This window comes from Vespa crabro, chromosome 13, assembly GCF_910589235.1.
Source record: "Vespa crabro chromosome 13, iyVesCrab1.2, whole genome shotgun sequence".
NCBI classification, from domain to species: domain Eukaryota; kingdom Metazoa; phylum Arthropoda; class Insecta; order Hymenoptera; family Vespidae; genus Vespa; species Vespa crabro.
In genome coordinates this window covers 1,995,499-2,020,498 of record NC_060967.1, presented here as the reverse complement: position 1 = coordinate 2,020,498, position 25,000 = coordinate 1,995,499, and the positions used below count along the sequence as shown (strand labels likewise).

At 30.9% G+C, this 25,000-nt stretch overlaps 1 protein-coding gene and 1 long non-coding RNA gene across 4 annotated transcripts in view; one reads left to right on the top strand and one right to left on the bottom strand.

The window, feature by feature from the left end:
• The window catches only part of LOC124428781, a 16,284-nt gene extending 6,032 nt beyond the window's left edge, over window positions 1–10,252 (top strand). For both annotated transcript variants that reach the window (XR_006943289.1, XR_006943288.1), the window contains exons 2-5: window positions 6,341–6,534; window positions 7,234–7,368; window positions 8,328–8,607; window positions 9,349–10,252. This is a non-coding gene — a long non-coding RNA (uncharacterized LOC124428781). The remainder of the gene's footprint in view (window positions 1–6,340; window positions 6,535–7,233; window positions 7,369–8,327; window positions 8,608–9,348) is intronic.
• Window positions 1–25,000, bottom strand: part of LOC124428778 (laminin subunit alpha-2) — a 125,096-nt gene that overhangs the window by 88,893 nt on the left and 11,203 nt on the right. For both annotated transcript variants that reach the window (XM_046973273.1, XM_046973274.1), the window contains exon 2: window positions 5,354–5,661. In XM_046973273.1, the coding sequence (XP_046829229.1) occupies window positions 5,354–5,661 (308 nt within the window). The remainder of the gene's footprint in view (window positions 1–5,353; window positions 5,662–25,000) is intronic.

The window sequence follows — 25,000 nt, the reverse complement described above, 5'->3', positions numbered from 1 at the left end:
ATATAATCGTGATAATATTGTTCAATGATTGTTAATATTTAAAGATTATTTTTAATTCGATCCATTTAAGAAAAAAAAAAAAAAAAAAAAAAAAAAAGAAAAAGAAGAAAAAAAGGAAAGAACGAATTACAAAAATAAAATTAATAAAAAAACAAAAAAAGAGAAAAAAGAAAGGAAAAAAGATAAAAATAAAAGATCACTTTTTTCACTCAGTGGAAATGTACATATATCAAAATGATTTATTTTCACTATGTCAAAGAAATAAAAATAGTGTCGGGAGGTATGCAGTTTGGAGCAATAAAATGGTAAGAAATAGGGGGAGATTAATGTACAATTATAACGAGGAGGGTTGGAAGAATCCAATAAAAAGGGAAAAGAGACAATGAGATTGAGACAGAGTGCGTGTGTGAAAGAGAAAAAGAGAGAAAAATAGAGAGAGAGAAAGGGAGAAAGAGAGAGAGAGAGAGAGAACAAGAGAGTCAAAGTTAGTAGCAGTTTATCCGTGTAATACTCTTTTCAAGTTAAAGCCACTCCTTTCCTCTCTGTACAAAAGGGGTCGCGTTAGAGGCCGCCATGGTAATCACTGTTCATGTTTGTTAATCATTTGTATGTGTCTACCATTACTCTCATCTTTCTGAACGCCGTGGAACCTTTTTAGGTACGAACGAATTAATTTATTTTGCTACTCGTTTTCACGTGGGAGGTTCGTTCCTTCTTCTTCTTTTTTTTTTCTTCTTTCATTTTGCTCCTTCTTTTTTCTTCTTTCTTTTTCTATTTGTTCTTTATATATATATATATATATATATATATATATATATATATATATATATATATATATATATATATATACTTTTATTTTGCCTTTAGTCATCAGGCCGGTGACTCGTCTTCCCGTGCCAATCAGTAGCGTTAACAGATGTTTAAATTTAAAGTTAGAAACGTAACATCGACGAACCACCCAAGTGATTTTCTTTGCAAATATTTTCTTTTTTTCTCTTTTTCTTCCTCTTTTTTTCTTTTTTTAATTTTATTTTTTATTCTCTTCTCCCCTTTCCATCCTTTCTCTTTCTTCTTTTTCATTTATCGTTTTCTTTTCCCTAAGAGTCCGCGAATAGCTCGACGAGCAAGCTGAAACGTTTCGAGTTTGTTACGTAATCTCTCGTTGGATATAGTAATAGGATAATTTTGAAGTCGATGAACCATGTATTCTTCCTTCCTTCCTTCCTTCCTTCCTCTCGTTTATTTCTCTCTTTTTTTATTTAAAAAAAAAAAAAAAAAGCTATATATATATATATTTTTTTTTTTGAAAGAATTAAAAAATAGTTCGACGATATTCTTTCATCGCGAATTTATTTTCGAATTGCTCGGAATTATACGAATTTTATTAATATTATATCCACGTATATAATATTATAATTTTATTAATATTATATACGTGATACTTAATATCAAAGAGTATTACGTGTTTAAAAAAGAAAAAGAAAAAGGAAATTAAAATGATATACTTTATAGAATCGATTAATTATTATTATTAATATTATTATTAATATTATTATTATTATTATTATTATTATTATTATTATTATTATTATTTTTATTATTCTTGTTTGTTCTCGTTTTTCTTGTTACGCGAGAGAGAAAGAGAGAGAGAGAAAGAGAGAGAAGAGAAAAAAAAAGAAAGAAATAAGAAAAGTATTCAAGATATGTTCGAATGGTACAAATTCGTCGATAATGAAAAAAAGAAAGAAAAAAGAAGAAAAAAAAAAGAAAAAGGAAAAAGACAGAGAAAGAAAACAGATAAGGAAAAGTATAGGAAAAGATTTCTAGCGTGTTTCTAATATTTAAATGATTGAAATATTATTATAGATTTGAATATCGATCTGATATAGATATTCAATGGTGAACCGACAAAGATACCTTTTTTCTTTTTTTTTTTTTTTTATTTTTTTCTTTTTTTTTCTAATTACGCTACGTTGATATCTCTTATGTTAATAACGAAATTTCTAAGATATTTATGTAAATATCTTAGAAATTCCAGGTTTCCGCTAAACATTAATAAACAAATTAAAAGAGAGAGTATGAGAGAGACAGAGAGTATGAGAGAGACAGAGAGAGAGAGAGAGACAGAGAGAGAGAGAGAGAGAGAGAGTGTGTGTGTGTAAGAGAGAGAAAGATCAGAGATCGACGAAATATGAGAGTTCATTGATCGAAAGAAAAAAATATAAGCGGATCTGGCCGGTCATAAAATTAATAAGCGCAATGAATGTTAACGAGACTCATAAATATGCTTTCTTTCTCTCTCACACTCACTTTCACTCTCTCGCTCTCTTTCTTTCTTTCTCTCTCTGCGCCCTGCTTATCCGTCGATTAGCATAATCATTCGCGATATCCATACTCTACGATTGAAAAATTTCTCGACGTGTATCGCACCACCCACCAGACGTTTCATCTCTCTCTTTTTCTCTCTCTCTCTTTCTCTCTCTCTCTCTCTCTTTCTCTCTCTCTTCCTCTTGCAAGTCGAATGATTTATATTACTCTGTATCACAATGCAACACGATAAATCCTTGTCAGCGAGTTCGAAACAAACGAGATGGAAGATCGACACTAATAAAACGAATTTAAAATATGTCGCATCGTTGATAATCGACGGAACAAATATATTTAACAAAAACAATAAAAGAAAATAAAAATAAAAAAACATATATATATATATGTAAAAAGTGTAAAAATTAATACTCCTTATATTATTAATTAACAATTGTATATATCGATCTATATAAATTGTACTTGCGATATCGAAATTGTCGAATTTTTGAGGAAAATTATATTACATTACGATTTACGTCATGTTTATAATATTAAAAAATTGAAATTAGAATTTAAAAAAACGAAAAAAAATTTAAAAAAAATAAAAAATAAACGAAGAAGTGAGAACTTTTTCCTTCTCGATCTATAAATCTAGCATGTGGTATTGAAATTGTCAATTTAAGATTCAAATCATATTTCTAATATCAATCTTGTTAGTTTTAACATTTAATTTGAAACTTGAATGAAATACGATACATATATATATATATATATATATATATATATATATATATATATATATATGTTTGTGTGTGTGTGTGTGTGTGTGTGTGTATATCAACCTATCTATACATAATGATTAAGATCTCAGAAAGATAATCCCGATCGATATAAAATCCGTCTTAAAATTTATAGCCGCATAAATAATTAGAAATTGTCGTATGAAAATTTCAAGTTACGAAGATACAAATCTTCTTCTCGGCTACGTTTATCGCATATCGGATAATAAAAGCAACGAGCCTTTTTAATTAATCATTATCAAGAAATCGTCATTTATAAAGTATAGAGTATCTTGATATTTCTCTTAAGATATACTTACATTAATACATACATATATACATATATACATATACATATAGATATGTATAGAAATATATGTACATATATATTATGCATACATATGTGGAATACGTAAGACGAATACGTAAGAGATTAGCTTTGCAATCAGGAACCAATTAGAGAGAAGAAGAAGAAGTAGAAAGCTCTAAGGCAATATACTCGTCCATCTAATTACACGTCGAGATTTCGCCTATCTTAACATGTTCATTATTAAAGGATGTACATGTTCTTCGTGTAGCTTTATCCTCTTATTAAAGTATCAATTACCAACCTTCGGCGATTAAACATAAGCGTAGGTGTATTCATAGTTAACGAGACGTATATCTTGACATATTTCTTTTTTTTCCTTTATTTCATCAATTTTTTCTTTTCTTTTTTTTTAATTGTTTTTCTTTCCTCCAAAGCAAATTACTTTCTTCCCGTTAATTAGAAGCGAAGTACGATTGTTTCTCTCTCTCTCTCTCTCTCTCTCTCTCTCTCTCTCTCTCTCTCTCTTTCTTTTCTCTTTAGTTTTTTTTTTCTTTTTTTTTCTTCATGCGTTCTTACATTTTCGTACAACTTGTCGTACGATTGTTTATTTCCTTTCTTTTTTTTTTTTTTTTTTTTTTTTTCTTCAGAAAATGAAAGTGGGGAGAGCAATTAACGCGACGAAAAGAGAAAATGAAAGACTCTAATGAAATCATAAGACCGTATTTTAGGACGTTCGTTAACTTCATTTCTTTGCCTTCCAATTTATGCCCCTTTTGTCGGTTCACAGAGGGTAAAATAATAGAAAGGAGAAAAGTGAAGTAGTATGATGCTGAGGGACGATAAAACGAGCGATACAGAGAGAAAAAGAGAGAGAAAGAGAGAGAGAGAGAGAGAGAGAGAGAGAGAAATTGTTCTTTCTAAGAATCTCACGTTGTTGTTCGCAGGTATAAAACTGACTCAGGTTCTCTCTTGGAGGCCCTTTAAGAAATCGTGAAGGCCACTGGCGAAAAACTACCTTTAACGAGCACCGTGGTCATCTTTTCTTATTTCTTTCTTTTTTTTTCTTCTGTTGTTCCTTTTCTTCTTCCTTGATTTCTCTCTCTCTCTCTCTCTTTTTTTCTTTTTGTTTCCCCTCTCCTTTTTTTCTTCTCTCTTTTTCTTTTCTCTTTTTCTTTTCTCTTTTTCTTTTCTCTTAAATTCCCGAGTGAAGAAGCTCACGATAATGAGGACGTTGCTACGGGTGCCTCTCAGAAGCCGACATAAAAAGTGATTTTGATCTATGATATAGATCGAAAGAAGTTCTGGTCTTTTTCTTTTCTTTTTTTTTTTTTTCTTTTTTCTTCTTCCTTTACTTCTTTTTTTTATTAATCGTTCGATTTAATATTTCTTCGCGTTATTATTTTTATTTTGTTCATTCTTTTATTTTCATCCCTTTTTTACCCACCCTTTCTCTCTTTTATTTCTTATCTTAATAATCCCCTTTCTATATCGTACGAATGAAAAATAATTTTTATTACAATTATTAATTGTATCGATTTGTTTCGTATAATAATTAATTAATTAATTATTCGTTGAGATTCGATATCATAACGCAACAAAGAATATTATAATAAATAATAAAGGATCATACAGACGTCATAATAATAAATCGTAAGTTATTATAACGAACGAAAAATATTATAATCAATTTTCGTTGTATAATATTGTTTGAATTAATTGTGCCTTAAAAATTTTCCGAACGAAAACTTTTTGTTTCTTTTCTTTTATTTTGTTTTTATTTATTTTTTTTTTTTTTGGTCCATCCTATATATACGTATGACGAACTTACGGAAGACGTTAATTAATTTAAATTTTAATTATTTTTTTGCATCAATTGAATTAACGTGATAATTAAAAGAAAAAGATAAAGAAAAAAGAAAAAAAAGAAAAAAGAAAAACATATAAAATTTGTACTAACTTGTTTAAGATCGAGAAGTATAGTGACGTATTCGTAATTATCTCCTCTAGCTAAGGTAGGACTTTGCCACCATCTACCGGGATTAGAATCTAAGGCATGGCTGATATTGTGTCTTTTTCCTGGGTCAGGACTTCTCGAATCACAGACGGCACATCTCGACGATTCCGAAGGTTTACAAAAAGTTTCTGGCCCATCCTCGCCGCAGGTTGCATTAACAAATATTTCAGCTTTAGCGGCGACATTAAAGGTTGACGGAAAGAGACCGCTATTCTTTAGGCTTTTGCTTGTCCCGTGTGGACCGATTTGACCTGGAAACAAAATAGAAAATAAATAAGATTAGATGTTTAGTTATGTATATATATATATATATATATATATATATATATGTATGTATATATATATATAAGCTATGTTTTTAATAGACTTTCATATCGTTCTCCTCTCAAACCTGTAATAATCGTCCCTTAACGATCTCTTCCAGGATTCTTACTTATAGATGGATAATTAACGATAGTGTTAGACAAGATTTATGACAAAATATATTCATTAAAATTTTATAGGAGATTTATAAGTAGATAGACAAAGAAGAATTGCAATAGAGATTATTAAACAAATTATAACTGTAAAATGGTACTCTGTTCTTACAACAATAACAATAACAATAACAATAACAATAACAATAACAATAACAATAACAAATAACAATAATAATAATTGTTGTTTCTGTTTAAGCAATTGGTATTTAAGTAATAAATTCATAATAATTTTCTTTTTGGGGATTTACATAGGTATATAAAGAACATTGTAATGTATGTAATTCAAAGCTTGTAAATTAATACCTGCTCCATTTTTACAATAATAATAATAATAATAATAATAATTTTCTTTTTCTCTCTCTCCCTCTCTCTCTCTCTCTCTCTCTCTCTCTCTCTCTCTTTCTCTTTCTCTTTAAAGATATTTCAAAAGATAATCTTTCTTCTCTCTTAGTCGATAAAGATCGAAGGAAGCGATACGCAGGCGATAGGTTTTGACAGAAAGGCAAGGTAAGATCATCGATCCAAGCAAGTCGCAGGCGCAAACAGGTTGCTGTGGTCGCGAGAACGCGCCAGGAGAAGAGATCGTGAAAGCATCGAACAGGTTCGCAGGAGGTTCCAGAGAAGAGTGAGCACGCCCGCGAACAGGTTAGAGTAACGTTCTCTCTTACTAGTAATATATATATATATATATATACATATATATAGGTGCTAAGGCACGCGAGAAACGCGAGATTATATGCTACCTAATTGTTTTTTTTTTGTTTTGTTTTATTTGTTCTATTTATTTTTTTATTTTATTTGTTTCTTTTTTTTTTTTCTTATTCACTCTTTCTTTCCAACTAACAACGAATCGAAATCTTTCGAATTACATCATACTATTGATTTACATATGCAAATGATTTATTCGAATGTATGTAAATAATGTGTATATATATATATATATATATATATATATATATATATACATATATATATATATGTATATGTATATAAATTAGACTTGTAAATTAATACTTACTCCACTTTTAAAATAATAATAATAATAATAATAATAATAATAATAATAATAATAATAATAATAATAATAATAATAATAATAATAATAATAATAATAAAGATAATAATAGCAATGATGATGATGATGATGATCAATGTATATATATATACATAAATTTACGTGAAATTAATAATTAGAATATTTTCATTCGTATGATTATGATCGAAGTCGATTGAAAAATGACTTTTCATTTGATTTTGTTTTTTTACTTTCTCTTTATTTCTCTTTATTTCCCTTTTTAATTTTTTCTTTCTTTTTTTCTTTTTTCTCTTTTTCTTTTTTTTTAGCTTCAAAAGATAATAGCTCGCGCGCATGCGCTCGGACCGGGCGAATGTATTCTCGAGTATCAAGTCAAAATGATGATGATGGGGTTTGAACGACGTCGACGCCTCGAAGCTAAAGAGAGAAGAAAAGGAGATGAGGTATTCCAGATCGATCGTATTTTCTCGTGTTTCTTCCTTCTCCTCCTCCTCCTCCTCCTCCTCCTCCTTCCCTCTCCACCCGGGTTTCTTTTTTCTTTCTCCCTTTTTTTCTTTTTCTTTTTTCTTTCTTTTTCTTTGTGTTTGTGTGTGTGTGTGTTTTTTTTTTACTTATTGCTCTTCGTTCCTTTTTGCTCCTCCCCAACCCCCCCCCCGCCGTTCGCCTTTCCTCTTTTTCTCTTCTTTTTCGTCCCTCTTGAAAAAAAAAAAAAAAGGAAAAAAAAGGAGTGAGGGACCGATTATCGTGAATATCGGTGGTTATATAGTTTCCTCCTCTTGACTTGATTTCAACAACACGATATCGAACGCATTCTTGGCTACATCAACCAACCTGCCTACTAACGATCAGGTTAAAGAAAAAAGCATTTGAGAATCATCGATAGCGATCGAGCTCGATCGATCATCTTATTTCGAATGGAATATAAACGAGATACGTATATATTGTAAAAGTATATTTAAATTTTACGATACCGATAAAGAAATGATATTCGTCATAGCAGAAAGTTCTTCTTTTTTTTCTTTTTTTTTTCTTTTTTTTTTTTTTCATTAATTCAATTCATACTTCTTTTTTTTTTCATCAATTCAATTCATACTTCTTTTTTTTTTCATCAATTCAATTCATACTTCTTTTTTTTCATCAATTCAATTCATACTTCTTTTTTTTTCATCAATTCAATTCATACTTTTTCTTTCATTCCGTGCAATTTCAATGAATTAAATTAAAAAATGATCTTTCGTTGAACATTAATAACGAGATTCTCTATTTTTTCTTTCTTTCTTTCTTTCTGCTTTTTTTTTCTTCTTCTTTTTCCCTTTCCTTCTTTTTTTTTCCCCTCTCTTTTTTCTTCCTCCTTTTTTTCCTTTTTTTTCTTTTTTGTTCTTTTTTAACTTATTATTCATAGTTGCAGATAAATGCTGCAACGAGGGATAAGAGGGAAGGAGATAAAAAAGGCAGTGGAAGAGAAAGAGAGAGAGACAGAGAGAGAGAGACAGAGAGAGAGAGAGAGAGAGAGAGAGAGAGAAAGATGACAGATTATACAATATTGCCAGCTAACATCAGAGCTAAGTTCCCGGAAGCATGAGGTCATCTCTGGCGAGCTAACAACTTCCTCTTAACTCCAAAATGAAGATGCTTTCTCTTGGGAACCGTAAACGACGATCGCGATTCGACGTTTCTTAAAGGTAAGGATAGATAATTTGTATCTCTGAGAAATTTTATTTATGTCTCTTTTTCTCTATCTTTTTTCCTCCCTATTTCTCTCTCTCTCTCTCTCTCTCTCTCTCTCTGTATATTTCTTTCTATATTTGTTATAGTTTCATATAAATATAGGATGTTTTCCATGCAAATCGCTGGAACGTCCCAGCAAGTTTACGGTACACACGTGGACTCGTACTAAGGAAAGATAGAACAGAGTTATTTCCGTCGTCATCAGTCACTCGTGCTCAGTCTTAAGAAGACTCCAACGAGAAATCTCTGCTTTTGTATATACGCTTGTGCGTGAGTAAGATAAAGAGAGAGAGAGAGAGAGAAAGAGAGAGAGAGAGAGAGAAAGAGAAATTAGGAGGACCGATGACGAAGAAGCAGATAGAGTGCTACAACGACTACGATCCTTTTTAGAGATCATGAAAATTTCCTTAACAGTCTTTTTGCAAATATCTTCTTTTCTTTTTTAATCTCTTTTTTTTTTCTTATCAATATTATAACGCGAATGCAATCTTTTCTAACAATTTTACAATATTTCTTTACTACTTCGTTTAAATCAGTTTTTTATTCTCTTCTTTTTTTCTTTTCTTTTTTCTTTTTTTTTTTTTTTTCTAATGTTAACGTTACAATAGAATATGGATCTCTTTTCAAATAATTTTAATATTTATTTAGTACTTGTTTTTTTTTTTTTTTAATTCTATTTCTTCGTCTTGTTACAGAGATAATCTACATTGAGATTTGAGAAACCAAGTGTTTTTATCGAGAGTGCCTCTCGTTTGACTGAACAGGATCATCCATTAAATACTATGAGAATACGAGCTCGTTATCATCGTATTAATAATAATTCATTGGAAGAGAAATAACGTTCAGATTGACCGGAGATTGACGGGGGAAGAATATTGTACAAGACAAAGGAGTCCCATATGAAGGCACACGCACGGAAGTCAACTGTCCGTGGACGACAAATCGTTTAACTTCAATATGAGTCATGGTACACTTCGTTGGATAATATAATTATTCTTTGAGTTCATCAAAGCAGCATGAAATCTTATCAGAAGGATGGGAACACTTGGAAATCATCGGACCATCAATTTAAGAAATACAAAGAATACAGAATTATCATCAAGAGGATATGGAATAATCGGAAATCATTTGTAACATTATAAAATACAATTATCTGTAAAATAAAGCATTGTGAAAGAGAGAAAATGAGAGAGACAGAGAGTATGTGAGAGAGACAAAAAAAGAGAGAAAGAGAGAGTTAAACTTCATTATAGCTGTACTTAAAGACCAACAATGCATTGTATTGCGTTATCTCACAAATAATTATATAATTTTGTAAAAAGCACCTATTATATTACTTGCAAATTATCTGTATCGAAAGCGACTAGTTGTATAATTATTGAATGCAATGTATTTCTCATGTATTCCAGATGGAAAAAATATAAATAAAAATGTTTTATATGAACAGAAACCAAATGTGTTTTTCATTAAATACACCTGAAAACCGTCTCAACTCCTTGAAAGTTATATTCCCCTGTTTAAAAATACTAACTACAGAGAGAGAAGAAAAATATCCCGCAAATCTAAATTTGTAACAGGATCGCATGACGCGCAAAGAGGTGGCACGCGAGAACATGCCACCTCCTGGTATGTTCTATTCTCCTGTTAGAAAATTCAAATTATGGAGTACCGCGAAAATTTTTCCCGTAAAACTGGATTTGTATCAGGATCATATGACTTGCGAAGAGGTGGCACGTTCTCGCGTACCACCTCCTGGTAAGTTATATTCTCCTGTCAAAAATCCGAATTACTGGGGGCGTGAACATTTTTCCCGTAAAACTGGATTTGTAACAGGATCATATGACACGCGAAGAGGTGGCACGCGAGAACGTGCCACTTCCTGGTAAGTTATATTCTCCTGTTGAAAATTCCAAATTACTGGGGGCGTGAACATTTTTCCCGTAAAACTGGATTTGTATCAGGATCATATGACTTGCAAAGAGGTGGCACGTTCTCGCGTACCACCTCCTGGTAAGTTATATTCTCCTGTTCAAAAATCCGAATTACGGGGGGGGCGTGAACATTTTTCCCGTAAAACTGGATTTGTAACAGGATCACATGACGCGCAAAGAGGTGGCACGCGAGAACATGCCACCTCCTGGTATGTTCTATTCTCCTGTTAGAAAATTCAAATTATAGAGTACCGCGAAAATTTTTCCCGTAAAACTGGATTTGTATCAGGATCATATGACTTGCAAAGAGGTGGCACGCGAGAACGTGCCACTTCCTGGTAAGTTATATTCTCCTGTTGAAAATTCCAAATTACTGGGGGCGTGAACATTTTTCCCGTAAAACTGGATTTGTAACAGGATCACATGACGCGCAAAGAGGTGGCACGCGAGAACATGCCACCTCCTGGTATGTTCTATTCTCCTGTTAGAAAATTCAAATTATGGAGTACCGCGAAAATTTTTCCCGTAAAACTGGATTTGTATCAGGATCATATGACTTGCGAAGAGGTGGCACGTTCTCGCGTACCACCTCCTGGTAAGTTATATTCTCCTGTTCAAAAATCCGAATTACTCGGGGCGTGAACATTTTTCCCGTAAAACTGGATTTGTAACAGGATCACATGACGCGCAAAGAGGTGGCATGCGAGAACATGCCACCTCCTGGTATGTTCTATTCTCCTGTTAGAAAATTCAAATTATAGAGTACCGCGAAAATTTTTCCCGTAAAACTGGATTTGTATCAGGATCATATGACTTGCAAAGAGGTGGCACGTTCTCGCGTACCACCTCCTGGTAAGTTATATTCTCCTGTTCAAAAATCCGAATTACGGGGGGGGCGTGAACATTTTTCCCGTAAAACTGGATTTGTAACAGGATCACATGACGCGCAAAGAGGTGGCACGCGAGAACATGCCACCTCCTGGTATGTTCTATTCTCCTGTTAGAAAATTCAAATTATGGAGTACCGCGAAAATTTTTCCCGTAAAACTGGATTTGTATCAGGATCATATGACTTGCAAAGAGGTGGCACGTTCTCGCGTACCACCTCCTGGTAAGTTATATTCTCCTGTTCAAAAATCCGAATTACTGGGGGCGTGAACATTTTTCCCGTAAAACTGGATTTGTAACAGGATCACATGACGCGCAAAGAGGTGGCATGCGAGAACATGCCACCTCCTGGTATGTTCTATTCTCCTGTTAGAAAATTCAAATTATAGAGTACCGCGAAAATTTTTCCCGTAAAACTGGATTTGTATCAGGATCATATGACTTGCGAAGAGGTGGCACGTTCTCGCGTACCACCTCCTGGTAAGTTATATTCTCCTGTTCAAAAATCCGAATTACTGGGGGCGTGAACATTTTTCCCGTAAAACTGGATTTGTAACAGGATCATATGACACGCGAAGAGGTGGCACGCGAGAACGTGCCACTTCCTGGTAAGTTATATTCTCCTGTTGAAAATTCCAAATTACTGGGGGCGTGAACATTTTTCCCGTAAAACTGGATTTGTATCAGGATCATATGACTTGCAAAGAGGTGGCACGTTCTCGCGTACCACCTCCTGGTAAGTTATATTCTCCTGTCAAAAATCCGAATTACTGGGGGCGTGAACATTTTTCCCGTAAAACTGGATTTGTAACAGGATCACATGACGCGCAAAGAGGTGGCACGCGAGAACATGCCAACTCCTGGTATGTTCTATTCTCCTGTTAGAAAATTCAAATTATGGAGTACCGCGAAAATTTTTCCCGTAAAACTGGATTTGTATCAGGATCATATGACTTGCAAAGAGGTGGCATGCGAGAACGTGCCACTTCCTGGTAAGTTATATTCTCCTGTTGAAAATTCCAAATTACTGGGGGCGTGAACATTTTTCCCGTAAAACTGGATTTGTAACAGGATCACATGACGCGCAAAGAGGTGGCACGCGAGAACATGCCACCTCCTGGTATGTTCTATTCTCCTGTTAGAAAATTCAAATTATGGAGTACCGCGAAAATTTTTCCCGTAAAACTGGATTTGTATCAGGATCATATGACTTGCGAAGAGGTGGCACGTTCTCGCGTACCACCTCCTGGTAAGTTATATTCTCCTGTTCAAAAATCCGAATTACTGGGGGCGTGAACATTTTTCCCGTAAAACTGGATTTGTAACAGGATCACATGACGCGCAAAGAGGTGGCATGCGAGAACATGCCACCTCCTGGTATGTTCTATTCTCCTGTTAGAAAATTCAAATTATAGAGTACCGCGAAAATTTTTCCCGTAAAACTGGATTTGTATCAGGATCATATGACTTGCGAAGAGGTGGCACGTTCTCGCGTACCACCTCCTGGTAAGTTATATTCTCCTGTTCAAAAATCCGAATTACTGGGGGCGTGAACATTTTTCCCGTAAAACTGGATTTGTAACAGGATCATATGACACGCGAAGAGGTGGCACGCGAGAACGTGCCACTTCCTGGTAAGTTATATTCTCCTGTTGAAAATTCCAAATTACTGGGGGCGTGAACATTTTTCCCGTAAAACTGGATTTGTATCAGGATCATATGACTTGCAAAGAGGTGGCACGTTCTCGCGTACCACCTCCTGGTAAGTTATATTCTCCTGTCAAAAATCCGAATTACTGGGGGCGTGAACATTTTTCCCGTAAAACTGGATTTGTAACATGATCACATGACGCGCAAAGAGGTGGCACGCGAGAACATGCCAACTCCTGGTATGTTCTATTCTCCTGTTAGAAAATTCAAATTATGGAGTACCGCGAAAATTTTTCCCGTAAAACTGGATTTGTAACAGGATCATATGACACGCGAAGAGGTGGCACGCGAGAACGTGCCACTTCCTGGTAAGTTATATTCTCCTGTTGAAAATTCCAAATTACTGGGGGCGTGAACATTTTTCCCGTAAAACTGGATTTGTAACAGGATCACATGACGCGCAAAGAGGTGGCACGCGAGAACATGCCACCTCCTGGTATGTTCTATTCTCCTGTTAGAAAATTCAAATTATGGAGTACCGCGAAAATTTTTCCCGTAAAACTGGATTTGTATCAGGATCATATGACTTGCGAAGAGGTGGCACGTTCTCGCGTACCACCTCCTGGTATGTTCTATTCTCCTGTTAGAAAATTCAAATTATAGAGTACCGCGATAATTTTTCCCGTAAAACTGGATTTGTATCAGGATCATATGACTTGCGAAGAGGCGGCACGTTCTCGCGTACTACCTCCTGGTAAGTTATATTCTCCTGTTCAAAAATCCAAATTATAGGAACAACTAAAATATTGTCCGTAAAACTGGATTTGTAACAGGATCACATGACGCGTGAAGAAATGGCACGATTTCGCGTTTCACCTCTTGATATGTTGTATTATTCTCTTGTTCAAAAAGTTATATTTCTCATAACCGAAAATTTTAACTATGGATGGCCCTGAAATTTTTTTCCGCTAATCTCTACTTGTAATGTTATGTTTTTACTTGATGTGTGAAGAGAGATGGCGTTGAAGTTCGAGAATGTAATAAGAAATTTTTTGGAATTTATATAAAATATTTTTGTTGGCTTGGTGTGTCTCGAACCCAGGTCGCTGAATTTGTAAGCGAGATTGGTATCATCATACTACACTCTGTTCTGATTCATGTAGGACGAAACTAGTATATAAGTTATTCTAGTCTTATTTTCGGTAAGATGTGCTTATTATATAGTAGATAAGTATATATTAGGATAAGGATAGATGTAATATAGGTATAATTTAATAGAGAACACATTGAATTTTATGATTTTTGAATATTTATTTTCACTTTTAGTATAATATACAGAAAATATGTTGATCACAATAAAATATATATGTTTGTAATGTAATATAATCTGTATCCTAAAGTTTTTACATTATGTTATTATTCACAATTCGAGTATTCTACTTTGTTACATCGCATTTAAAAATAATTGTGTTATCCAATTATATACATCATGTCGAAATTCATTGCAATCCTTTCGTTCCAGTTTGTTTGATGTAAGTCCAACGATATCCAATAATAGTTCATATCCTTTGAACAGCAATTTTTTTAATTTCCAATTCTTCCCATATCTTCGAATATTTTTATGATTTCCAATTTTGTCCATCCTTGTAACAAGGAATTCTCTTGAATACTGCTTTCACATACTAGAAGAACAATTATACAGAGAATTATTATTTTTCTTTCCATTTCTTTTAATAATATTTGGTTTACATTTCTTTCATACTTACCGAAAAATAATCATATCGATGATATTTCAATTGTTGTTGTAGTTTTCGATAACGTCTTGGAATTTTTTTAGATCGTTCTCTTTTTTTTTTCTCATGCACTTTAAACATAAGATAAAAAGAAAAGAAGAAATAAGTTAGACAGACAGACAGATAAATATATATATATATATATATATATATATATATATATATATATATATATATATATATATATATATAGTCAGAGAAAGATAGAGAGATGAGGTATTAGAGACATAATGATGATCACTTACGATTTCATAAGAATTTTCATGTTCAGTCACGTATCATGAATGAGTAACTCGAAGGACTATTATTTTAAGGGTCCAAAGCTCTCTGGCACGTTAACGATAAGGTGTTTACAAAGTCCAGTTAGGACTGGCATATCGATATACGAGAAATCCACTCACACACACGGTGGTCCTTGTGACTAATAGTCCTCCGGCCTTTTCGAATATCGTTTCAAACTCGATACTTTCGCTTCTCCTTTGCTCCTCCCACTTACACGCCATAAAAGAAACAACATTGTGAATGATAGAGAGGGAAAGAAGACGAAGAGAGAGAGAGAGAGAGAGAAAGCCACTGACCCGACGCGATGGGGAAGTATTTGGCTCTTAAAATGAAAAAAAAAAAAAAAAAAACAGAAAATAAAGAAATGACAACAAAAAAAATCCTAAGCCATAAAACACCTGATGGAAAATCTTCGTCGACTTTTTATATTCTTCCTCTTCCTCTTCCTCTTCCACTTCTTCTTCTTCTTTTTTTTTTCATTTTCCTTTAAACTTTTAAATGTATTAATACAAATAAGACCGACGTTTCATCTCGTTTGAAATATAAATATAAAAGTAAATTATAGTCACGATTATCGTCATTGATTTCTATTAATATTCGTAACAACAAATCGTAGATATGATTTGTAAAGAGAAAAGGAAAAAGAAAAAAAAGATAGAAAGAAAGAAAGAAAGAAAGAAAAAAAGTAGAATAAAAAATAAAATTCATTTCGAAATAAATTACACGATTAAGTACGTACGCGTGAATTAGATTTAATGCGATTAGATCTCGCACAGATTTTTTTTTCTTTTTTTTTTTTTTTTTCTTTTTCTTTTTCTTTTCCTTCGAAATAAATCATAAATAATCGTTTTCAAAGAGCAAATAAATATCATTAATCCCATAACGTATTACCGGATCTTAGATATGCTTACTTACCGTGGGCTGATATAGTTAGTCAGTATATTTGTTACCTTATATAACAGTACAGTAAAACCCACTCAAACTGTTCACATAACTGTGTTCAATAATATGTATTAAAAATCATAGAAAGAGAGATCAGTCGAATATCGTTATGGATAGCCATGAAAAGTCTTTTAATTTATAAAAAAAAAAGAAAAAAGAAAAATTGACCTTAAAAGGCAAAGTTCGGAAAAGTAATAATCAATTTTTCAAAACAAAAATCTTTTGCGTATCGATCGATATATTCAATATGACAATCGAGAGATTCGACGAAAGAATAAGAAAAAAAAAAAAAAAAAAAAAAAAAAAAAGAAAAAGAAAAAGAAAGCAAAAAAAGAAATCAAGTTTGTTCGATTTAAATTAAAATAAATCATTTTCACTATGATAGATTTTACCTGTCTATCAAATTAAACGATTTATATTATTTTTCAATAATCTATTCGATAATACCTTTAATGGAATTAGATTTGAGAATAGAAGTGTGGTATGTCGGATTCGATGTCCCACGCAAGTCGAATGCAAAGTATTACCTCTTAGTCTGCCCACTGCTGTCTGCTATGTTAATTGCGAGACAATGGCGCCAACAGGAAGAACACCTATGTATATATGTATCTATACATATATGTATATAAATATGTATGTGTGTGTTGTACATTGAAATCACTAGTAGACGACAAGACACCGAATCTTACGATCGAACGGAGGCGTTAAACTACTCTTGTCGTACATTTATTATCTACGACCGATGAAAGCAAACTGTTAATACTGACGTTAGATCGAGATGTCACGAAATGACGCGATAGCTCGCTTGTTAAAATTATAATAACGATTAAAACGAATAAATATCACCATTCGCTTCTGTTCAATGACGAAAGAGTAACTACCGTTTAAAAATATTTCTACGAGATCGTGTTCGTTTTCTTTTTTCTTCTTTTTTTTATCTTCTTTTTTTTTTCTTCTTCTGTCTCTTTTTTTTTTTTTGTCTTTTTTTTTCCTTTTTCCTTCCGCGTTTCTTTTCTCCTTTACGGATTTATTATTCACGGAAGAAAAAAAAAAAAAAATTATAAATAAATCATAATTATTACACGCGACAATTATTTTAATAAAAAATGATCACTCTTATATATTATGATGTCTTTTATAATTAAAAAAAAATTTTCTTTTTTCATGCGAACGATTCGAAAGATTTTTTTATTAACCTCCATTTGATCATATATAATTACGTTTATCGGAAAAATTATATTCTTATGTGCGACATAATAAATATTTTCCCGCCTATTCCCAACTACTCCCCCCCCCTCCATTGTAATATTATTTGGACATTGCAAATTTTTTTTTTTGGAATACTTTGATCCTTTTTTACGAAGAATGATTAATAAGAAATTTCTGACAATGTTCGTTGTAAAAATTTATTCAGAAATTCGAAAAGGTGTTTCGTGAGGAGAAGAGAAAAAAAAAAAAAAAATAAAAAAAGAAAGAAAGAAAATCTAACAATCCTACAATCCTTAAGGGATTTTACTGTACTGTTGTAAAAGAAAAAGAAAAAGAAAAAGAAAAAGAAGGAAAAGGGAAAAAAGAGTCATAGTAAGTTGCACGTTGCTTTTAGAAAAAAATTTCAAGCTTATCGAAAGCTTTTTCTTTCTTTATGAAAGTCCATCGTTTTGTTCGTTTATATAATAATCGAGATAATATTATCAAAGCGTACATACATTCGTTCTCCTGTTTGTACGAAGAAGCCATTGACACTCTTAGTGAAAAGAAGTATAGTGTACCCTATTACACTCGAGCCTCGACAAAATTAATTCTCTTCATTCCTAAGTGCACGTTGCTGCAAACCGTCATCATCAATGCCAAGTAAATTAAGTACGTCACTGGGTTGTTTAGTTAGTTCGATTTGATTGATTCGAACTAATTTAATTTTAATAAAATTACCTTCGTAAAACGACATATCTCTATAATTATTATTAATTTAATTTTATACGAATATCAATTTCTTTTTTTCTTTTTTTTTTTCTCCTCTTTTTTTTTTTTTTATTTTCTAATTATTCTAAATCTTCTCTCTAATCTTTAATAACATTCCCTCTTCGTATCGTTCATATCTTTGTCCAATGATATATCACTTTTATATTTTTTCTCTAAGTAAAATTACACTCAATATATTTTATTATTAATTAAAAGAGCAAACAAAAAAATATATCTACGATCTTTCACAATTTTTTTTACCTACGATAATGATTTTTATTCTAATTCCTTTTTTTTTTTTTTTTTTTTTTTATTTATTTCATATAATTTATAAACAAGACATATTAAATATCTTTATACAAGATATATTTAATAATAATAATAATAATAATAATAATAATAATAATAATAATAATAATAATAATAATAATAATAATAATAATAGTATTTGAATAATATTATTCTATTATTATTATTATTATTTGTTTTATTTATTTTCACAAAAATATATCATTCTCTCTCTCTCTCTCTCTCTCTCTCTCTCTCTCTCTCTCCACCCTTCTCCCCCCCCTCTCTCTCTCTCTTTCTTTCTCATTTAATTGATAGCAAAGGAATTTTATAAGAATGATAAAATATTAGATAATTACCAACTTTTTTTGCATCCATACAAACGTTTAACCCAGTCAAGTATAATTAATATCTTCTTCTATAGAGAAGCAGTAAGAGAAAAAGAAATAAAAGTGTTGAGAGAAAGGGAGAGAAAGAGAGAGAAAGAGAGAGAGAGAATATATAGCTCGTTCTCGTGGTAATTAAATCATTAAAGTCAATTCCTAACGAGTTCTTACAAAGCTCAGAGTACCGGCGCCCGGGACAATCGTTTCTACACGATCGTCGAACGGTGTTTCGCGAACGCGATCGATTTATCTTATTCGTTCGAGGCCACTCGAGTCCCACGTTCGATTACACGTGCATGCGTGACACACGAACAATTTCAAATCGATTATCGATGCACGAATTTCTTCCTCATCCGGCGTTACATATCGAAAATTAAACGCATCTATAAATTAATATTACGTTTTCTCTTTTCTTTTCTTTTCTTTTCTTTTCTTTTCTTTTCTTTTCTTCTTTTTCTTTTTCTTTTTCTCTTTTAAATTAATCCTTCGAGATCGGTAATTCGTTTTCTTTTTTTTCTTTTTTCTTTTTTTTTTATTTTTACACGAACATTCGACTTCGAATAAAATATTTTCAATAGCGAATGAACAAACGAATTTTAATCGATACGTAGGGATTATTATCGAAGGAGAGATGATAAAAAAATACGGGATGGGATTTATAGGAAAATATTCCTGAGAGAATTAATTGACATTGCAATTATGGATTTTCTATGGTTACTTTTTCAATCTCGAAAAAAATTAAAAAAAAAAAATGTCGATGATGGGTGAGAAAAGTTTTCGAATGAAAACATCTCAAAAATCGTGACTTTTTAGGCTTGTTAATAATGATACTAGAGCTCCTTAATAATTGGACTTTTAGTTGGATTTAAAAGAAAGAAAAAAAAAAAAAAAAAAAAAAAAAGAAAAGAAATGAAAATTACCTAAGAACTTAATAATTAATTATGAGAAATTTTTGAGTTCTCATCGTTTGTAATACGATCGAATTTTGATGATAAATAAAAACGAACGATCGAATTTAAATCTTAAAACTTTTGTTAACTTTTGTATATAAGTCGAAATAAATTTGATTTTTAAACAATCGAGAATTATTCTTTGATCGATTTGAGTTTTTGATGAAGAAAAAAGAAAAGAGAAAACAGAAGACAGAGAGAGAGAGAGAAAGAGAGAAAGAGAGAGAAATGAAAGAAAAGAAAAAAAGAAAAAAGAAAAATATATTACGAAATATATAACGTAGAAAAAATAGTATCGAAACGGATCAACGAGAATCGAAAAATTTCTTTTCAAAAATATTTTTCACAAATATTTTTTTCACGAAGTGAATTCTCGAAAGAGAAATGCAAGGTGTAATTGCATTCCACAGATAATCGAGTACGTGCATTGTGTGACAGAGTCACGACGAGCTCGAAGAAGAAGAAGAAGAAGAAGAAGATGATGAAAAAGAAAAAGAAAAAGAAAAAGAAGAATATGAAGAAGAAGAAGAAGAACCGCATAAGAGGAGTTTAAAGCTCACAATCGGCCATTCCTATGGGACTTATGGGGTCTTGGCTGGTTGTAACAACAAGTGGTTCTCAGAGCGATAAGCCGACTTGCTACCACCACGACTACTTTTCTAGGAGAAGAGTTATAGGTAAAGATAAACCCTGACACACGACTTAGTACCTTAGTATACTCAACTATAGTGAATGTTCGAACGTGAACAAAGATGTCCATTATATATATATATATATGTATATATCATTGGAGAAAAAATATTTTTTCTTCTTCTTTTTCTTCCTTTTTTCTTTTTGTCTTCCTTTTTTTTTTCGATATGAAAATAACATCGTAAGAAATTACGAATTAAAAACTATTAGTAATTATTATTATTATTATTAGTTTTTGTTCGATCGATAGAGATTAAGATGATGATATTCTTAATTAGATGAAAATATTTGTTTATAACATGGACAATTATAAAAATTATATGACGAATTAATTCGTTTAATCAATCGAATGTTTTTTTTTTCTTTTTTTCTTTTTTTTTTTCTTTTTTTTTACATTCTCGTGATTGAAAGATTAAATTCATGATTTGATTATTTATGATTAGGAATTAATGTAATCGATGTATTTGATTATTAAATTCTTTTCTAATTTACGATTAGAATTGAATATAGAAATTATTCGATGGTAAGGTTTACGAGAGGTAAAAAATAAAAATAAAAAGAAAAAGAAAAAAAAAAAAGAAAAATAAAAGAAAAAATGAAAGAAAGAAAGAAAGAAAGACTTTTTATGTTTGGGAGAAAGTATCATCCTTCTTTCTTTTTTTTTTTCGTTTTTTTTTCTTTTTTTTTCCTTTCGCTACAAAATACGAGAAAGAAGGAAATGAATGTCCTTCGAAGCGTTACTTTATAATTGCCAAGCCCGACAAAGGGTCGTACGGTCCTTCTGGCGTGACTCGTGGATTCCTTTCAAGCACAAAGTTCCTGTCAACTCTCTGACACCTTTACAACAAAGTCTATCATTCTTTTCTCTTACTCTCTCTCTCTCTCTCTCTCTCTCTCTCTCTCTCTCTCTCTCTCTCTCTCTCTCTCTCTCTCTCTCTCTCTCTCTTTCTCTTTCATACGAACTGGCATGCAGATTCAATAGCAAATTTTTCCTAACAATTATTTCATAAAAGAAATATCGTCTTGTTATAAAGACAAATTAATAATATTATTCGTTTAAATGAATTTTTTTTTCTTTTTTTTTCTCTTTTTTTTTTTTTTGATTTAAAAAAAATCGACACACACTACGTAAACACGCGAATTTAAACGATCATTTCTTCCTACAAATAAATGTACGTACGATTAAATCGTACACGATTAAATTGTACACGATTAAATTGTAACGATGAATTAAATAAAACAAATCGAATCGAACGAAGTTAAAATGAAAATTAATTGAAATTCAATTGTATGAAATAAAAGGAAAAAAAAAAAACAAAAAAGAAAACAAAAAATAAAATAAAATAAAATAAATCGAATCGAACGGTATCAAATGAAAATTAAATGAAATTCGATTAAATGAAATAAAAGGAAAAAAAAAAAAAAAAAAAATAAAATAAAATAAAATAAAACAAAACATATGTTAAATGTAAAATAAGAAATTCTTTTCCCTAGCATAAATATACTTAAACAATATATACTTAGAAATTTATTTAAAAAAAAATATATATATATATATTTATAACGTGGATCAAGTAAAAGGATTTTTCCGATATAAATCAAAGTAGAAATGGCAAAAAAAGAAATCGATTAAAGGAAACGAGAAAGAAGAAAAAAAAATAACCATATTGGAATATGTTTCTTTTCTTTCGTATGGTCGATCAAGAGAAAGAGCAAGTAACATGCTCGAGCACTGATCTTATCTCTCCATCGTTGCGATCTTATTTACATTAGCTATCCCGACACGAGCGATCGTATTAATTAACAGTAAGAATATATCCTGAAGCTCAACTAACAGATACACAAGACAGAAAGAAAGAGAGAGAGAGAAAGAGAAAGAGAAAGAGAAAGAGAAAGAGATAGAATAAGAAAGATATAGAAAGAGTTGTGATAGAAAGAAATAGAAAGCATTAAAGTTTGTTCTGCTTAGGCATTAGAAGACGTTTCTTTCGAATAGACATCTTGTAAAATCTCTTTCTTTTTTTTTTTTCTTTTCTTCCTTCTCTCTCTCTCTTTCTCTCTCTCTCTCTCTCTCTTTTTTTAAAAATGAACGTGAAATTAACGTCTAGTGAAATAGCTGTTCGTCGTTCCCGGAAAAAGCATGCGAACTCATGTATCTTGCTCTTTCCAGTGGAACGACCATTCTAAAAATAAATTCTCTTAGAGCAACACTGGCATTGCTAGTAAAGCCTGTAATCACCTTCCTTTTCATTACCCATCGAATAATAATATCCCATATAATCGATCGATCGGAAAATCTTTATCTACGTTTTATGAGAATCGATCAGATAATCGATCATTGAAAATTTCATTTTACGAGCGACATTTTTCTGTATGTATGTGTATATATATATATATATATATATATATACATATATAACGTGAAAATATTATAATTGAAAATAATTACAAATATCGCTTTTTTGCTTTTTATCTTCTCTTTGGTTTTTCTTTTGTTTTCTTGTTTCTTTTCTTTCTTTTTTCTTTTTTATTTTCTTAATCGAACATTTTCTTATTTTTTTCTTTTCTTTTTTTTTTTTTTCATTAGATCGATAACTTCTCTAGGTATCAAACGATTAAATATTTAAATACGAATATTATTAATAATTATTTACGACGATTTGATAAGTAATATTTTGTTAGATTGATACTTGAAATTTATATGGAAAAAAAAACGAAAAAAAAAAAGAAAACAAAAAAAACAAAAACAAAAATCGTTCAAACGCGTAGACAATTAATGGTCAATCGAATGAATTCATAAATGATTTTTTTTTTTTATTATAGTTAATAATTTTCAATGTAACAACATTTGAAAGTTTTTAAAACATTAAAAATATTAAAGGATGAATAAAATAAATATTTTAAGTCAAATAATTCTTGTGAAGTAGGAAGTTAATTTTTATTTCTCTTTTTTTTTTTTGTTGTTGTTCTTTTTTTCCTTTCTTCTCTTTTCCATGAAAAGATAAAGAAAAAGTAGATTTTCCTTTAACTGGCCTTGGCCTTGGCCGTCCCTCGAACACTTCGTCCTCTTCTATCTTTTTCAAATGAGCCTTGAGGAGGATTCTGAAGAACAACGACGTTAGAAGAAACTTCACGAGTTCTTTACCTAAATGGTAAACGTTGCAATTTTATGTTACCGTTCGAGAGAATTCTCTTCTCTTGTTAATTGTTACCACGAGAGACATTTTTCTAACGATATAAAAACTTTTTTCTATGACAGACTTCTATGAACTATTCTTTTCTTTTCTTTTTTTTTTTATCCCCCTATCCTTTCTTTTCGAAAGGAAATATAATTTCCCTTTCGATTCAACGAAAAATCACAATTTCGAATTAAAACGAAAATATATTTCACGACGCAAATATGATCCTAAATTATTATTCGAAAGATTTATTTTTACAATTTTATTATTATCTTTATTAATTTTATTATTGTTATTATTATTATTATTATTATTATTTGTTTGTTTGCACGCGTGTTTCTGCGCTTTGATAGTTAAAAAAAAAAAAAAGAGAAATAAATAATTTTACTTTCAATTTATAACTCCGTATCGTTTATTTCCAATTGTTATTCATTAGAAAATATTTATGAAATAATAATAAAAAATTAATTATTCATCGTGTTTTTATGTAATGTGTGTTATAGAATTAGGCCAAGTTATCCTTTGGCAATACGTTTCCGGTTTCGTTGCTGGCGCCTCGGGTCGACATTTTAAAAAAGCAAAAAGAAAAAAAAAAGAAAAAGAGAAGAATATATATATATATATATATATATATGTAAAGAAAGGAAGGAAAGAGCACACGAGTAGGCGCTATTCTCGAAGCTGTAATTTCGGTTGAGTGGGCGGAAACGAAGGTGAAAAGACGAAAGGGCAAAACTAATATTCTTGGATTATTAACATTGTCGTTGTTACAGAAAAAAATTAGTACAAAATTTATATCAACTTTTCGTAAATAATATTACTTATTTCATTTTATTGTTTTTTTCTTTCTCTGTTTTTTTTTTGTTTATTTAACACTATCGTATAAAACAGATCTTTTTATTTTTATATCACATGACATATACATATATATTTCTTTTATTATAATAATATAATTTTTATGATAAATAAATAAATAAATAAATAAATAAATAAATAAATAAATAAATAAATAAATAAATAAACAAAAGTGCGTATAAATTGATTAATATTATAAAGTAAACAATTTTCTATAATCCCATAAACAAACAAATAAAAGTGAATAAATTATTGACTGACGAATTAATCGTTTCTAATTATAGAATTTAGTTAGTTTTTTTTATTATAGAACTTAATTAGTTTTAACAAAGTAATATAAAAATAATGATCATTAATAAAAAAAAATATTCGAATTACTTAATGCTTAATTATTAAAATAAAAAAAGAATCTGCATATATATATATATATATACATACACGTATGATTAATGACCTTGGATTAATTATCTATGATTAAGAATCAAAATAGTGAATGTATTTACACCGTAATAATTGCGTGTTTGTATTTCTCGATTTATAGACCGCAACGAAGC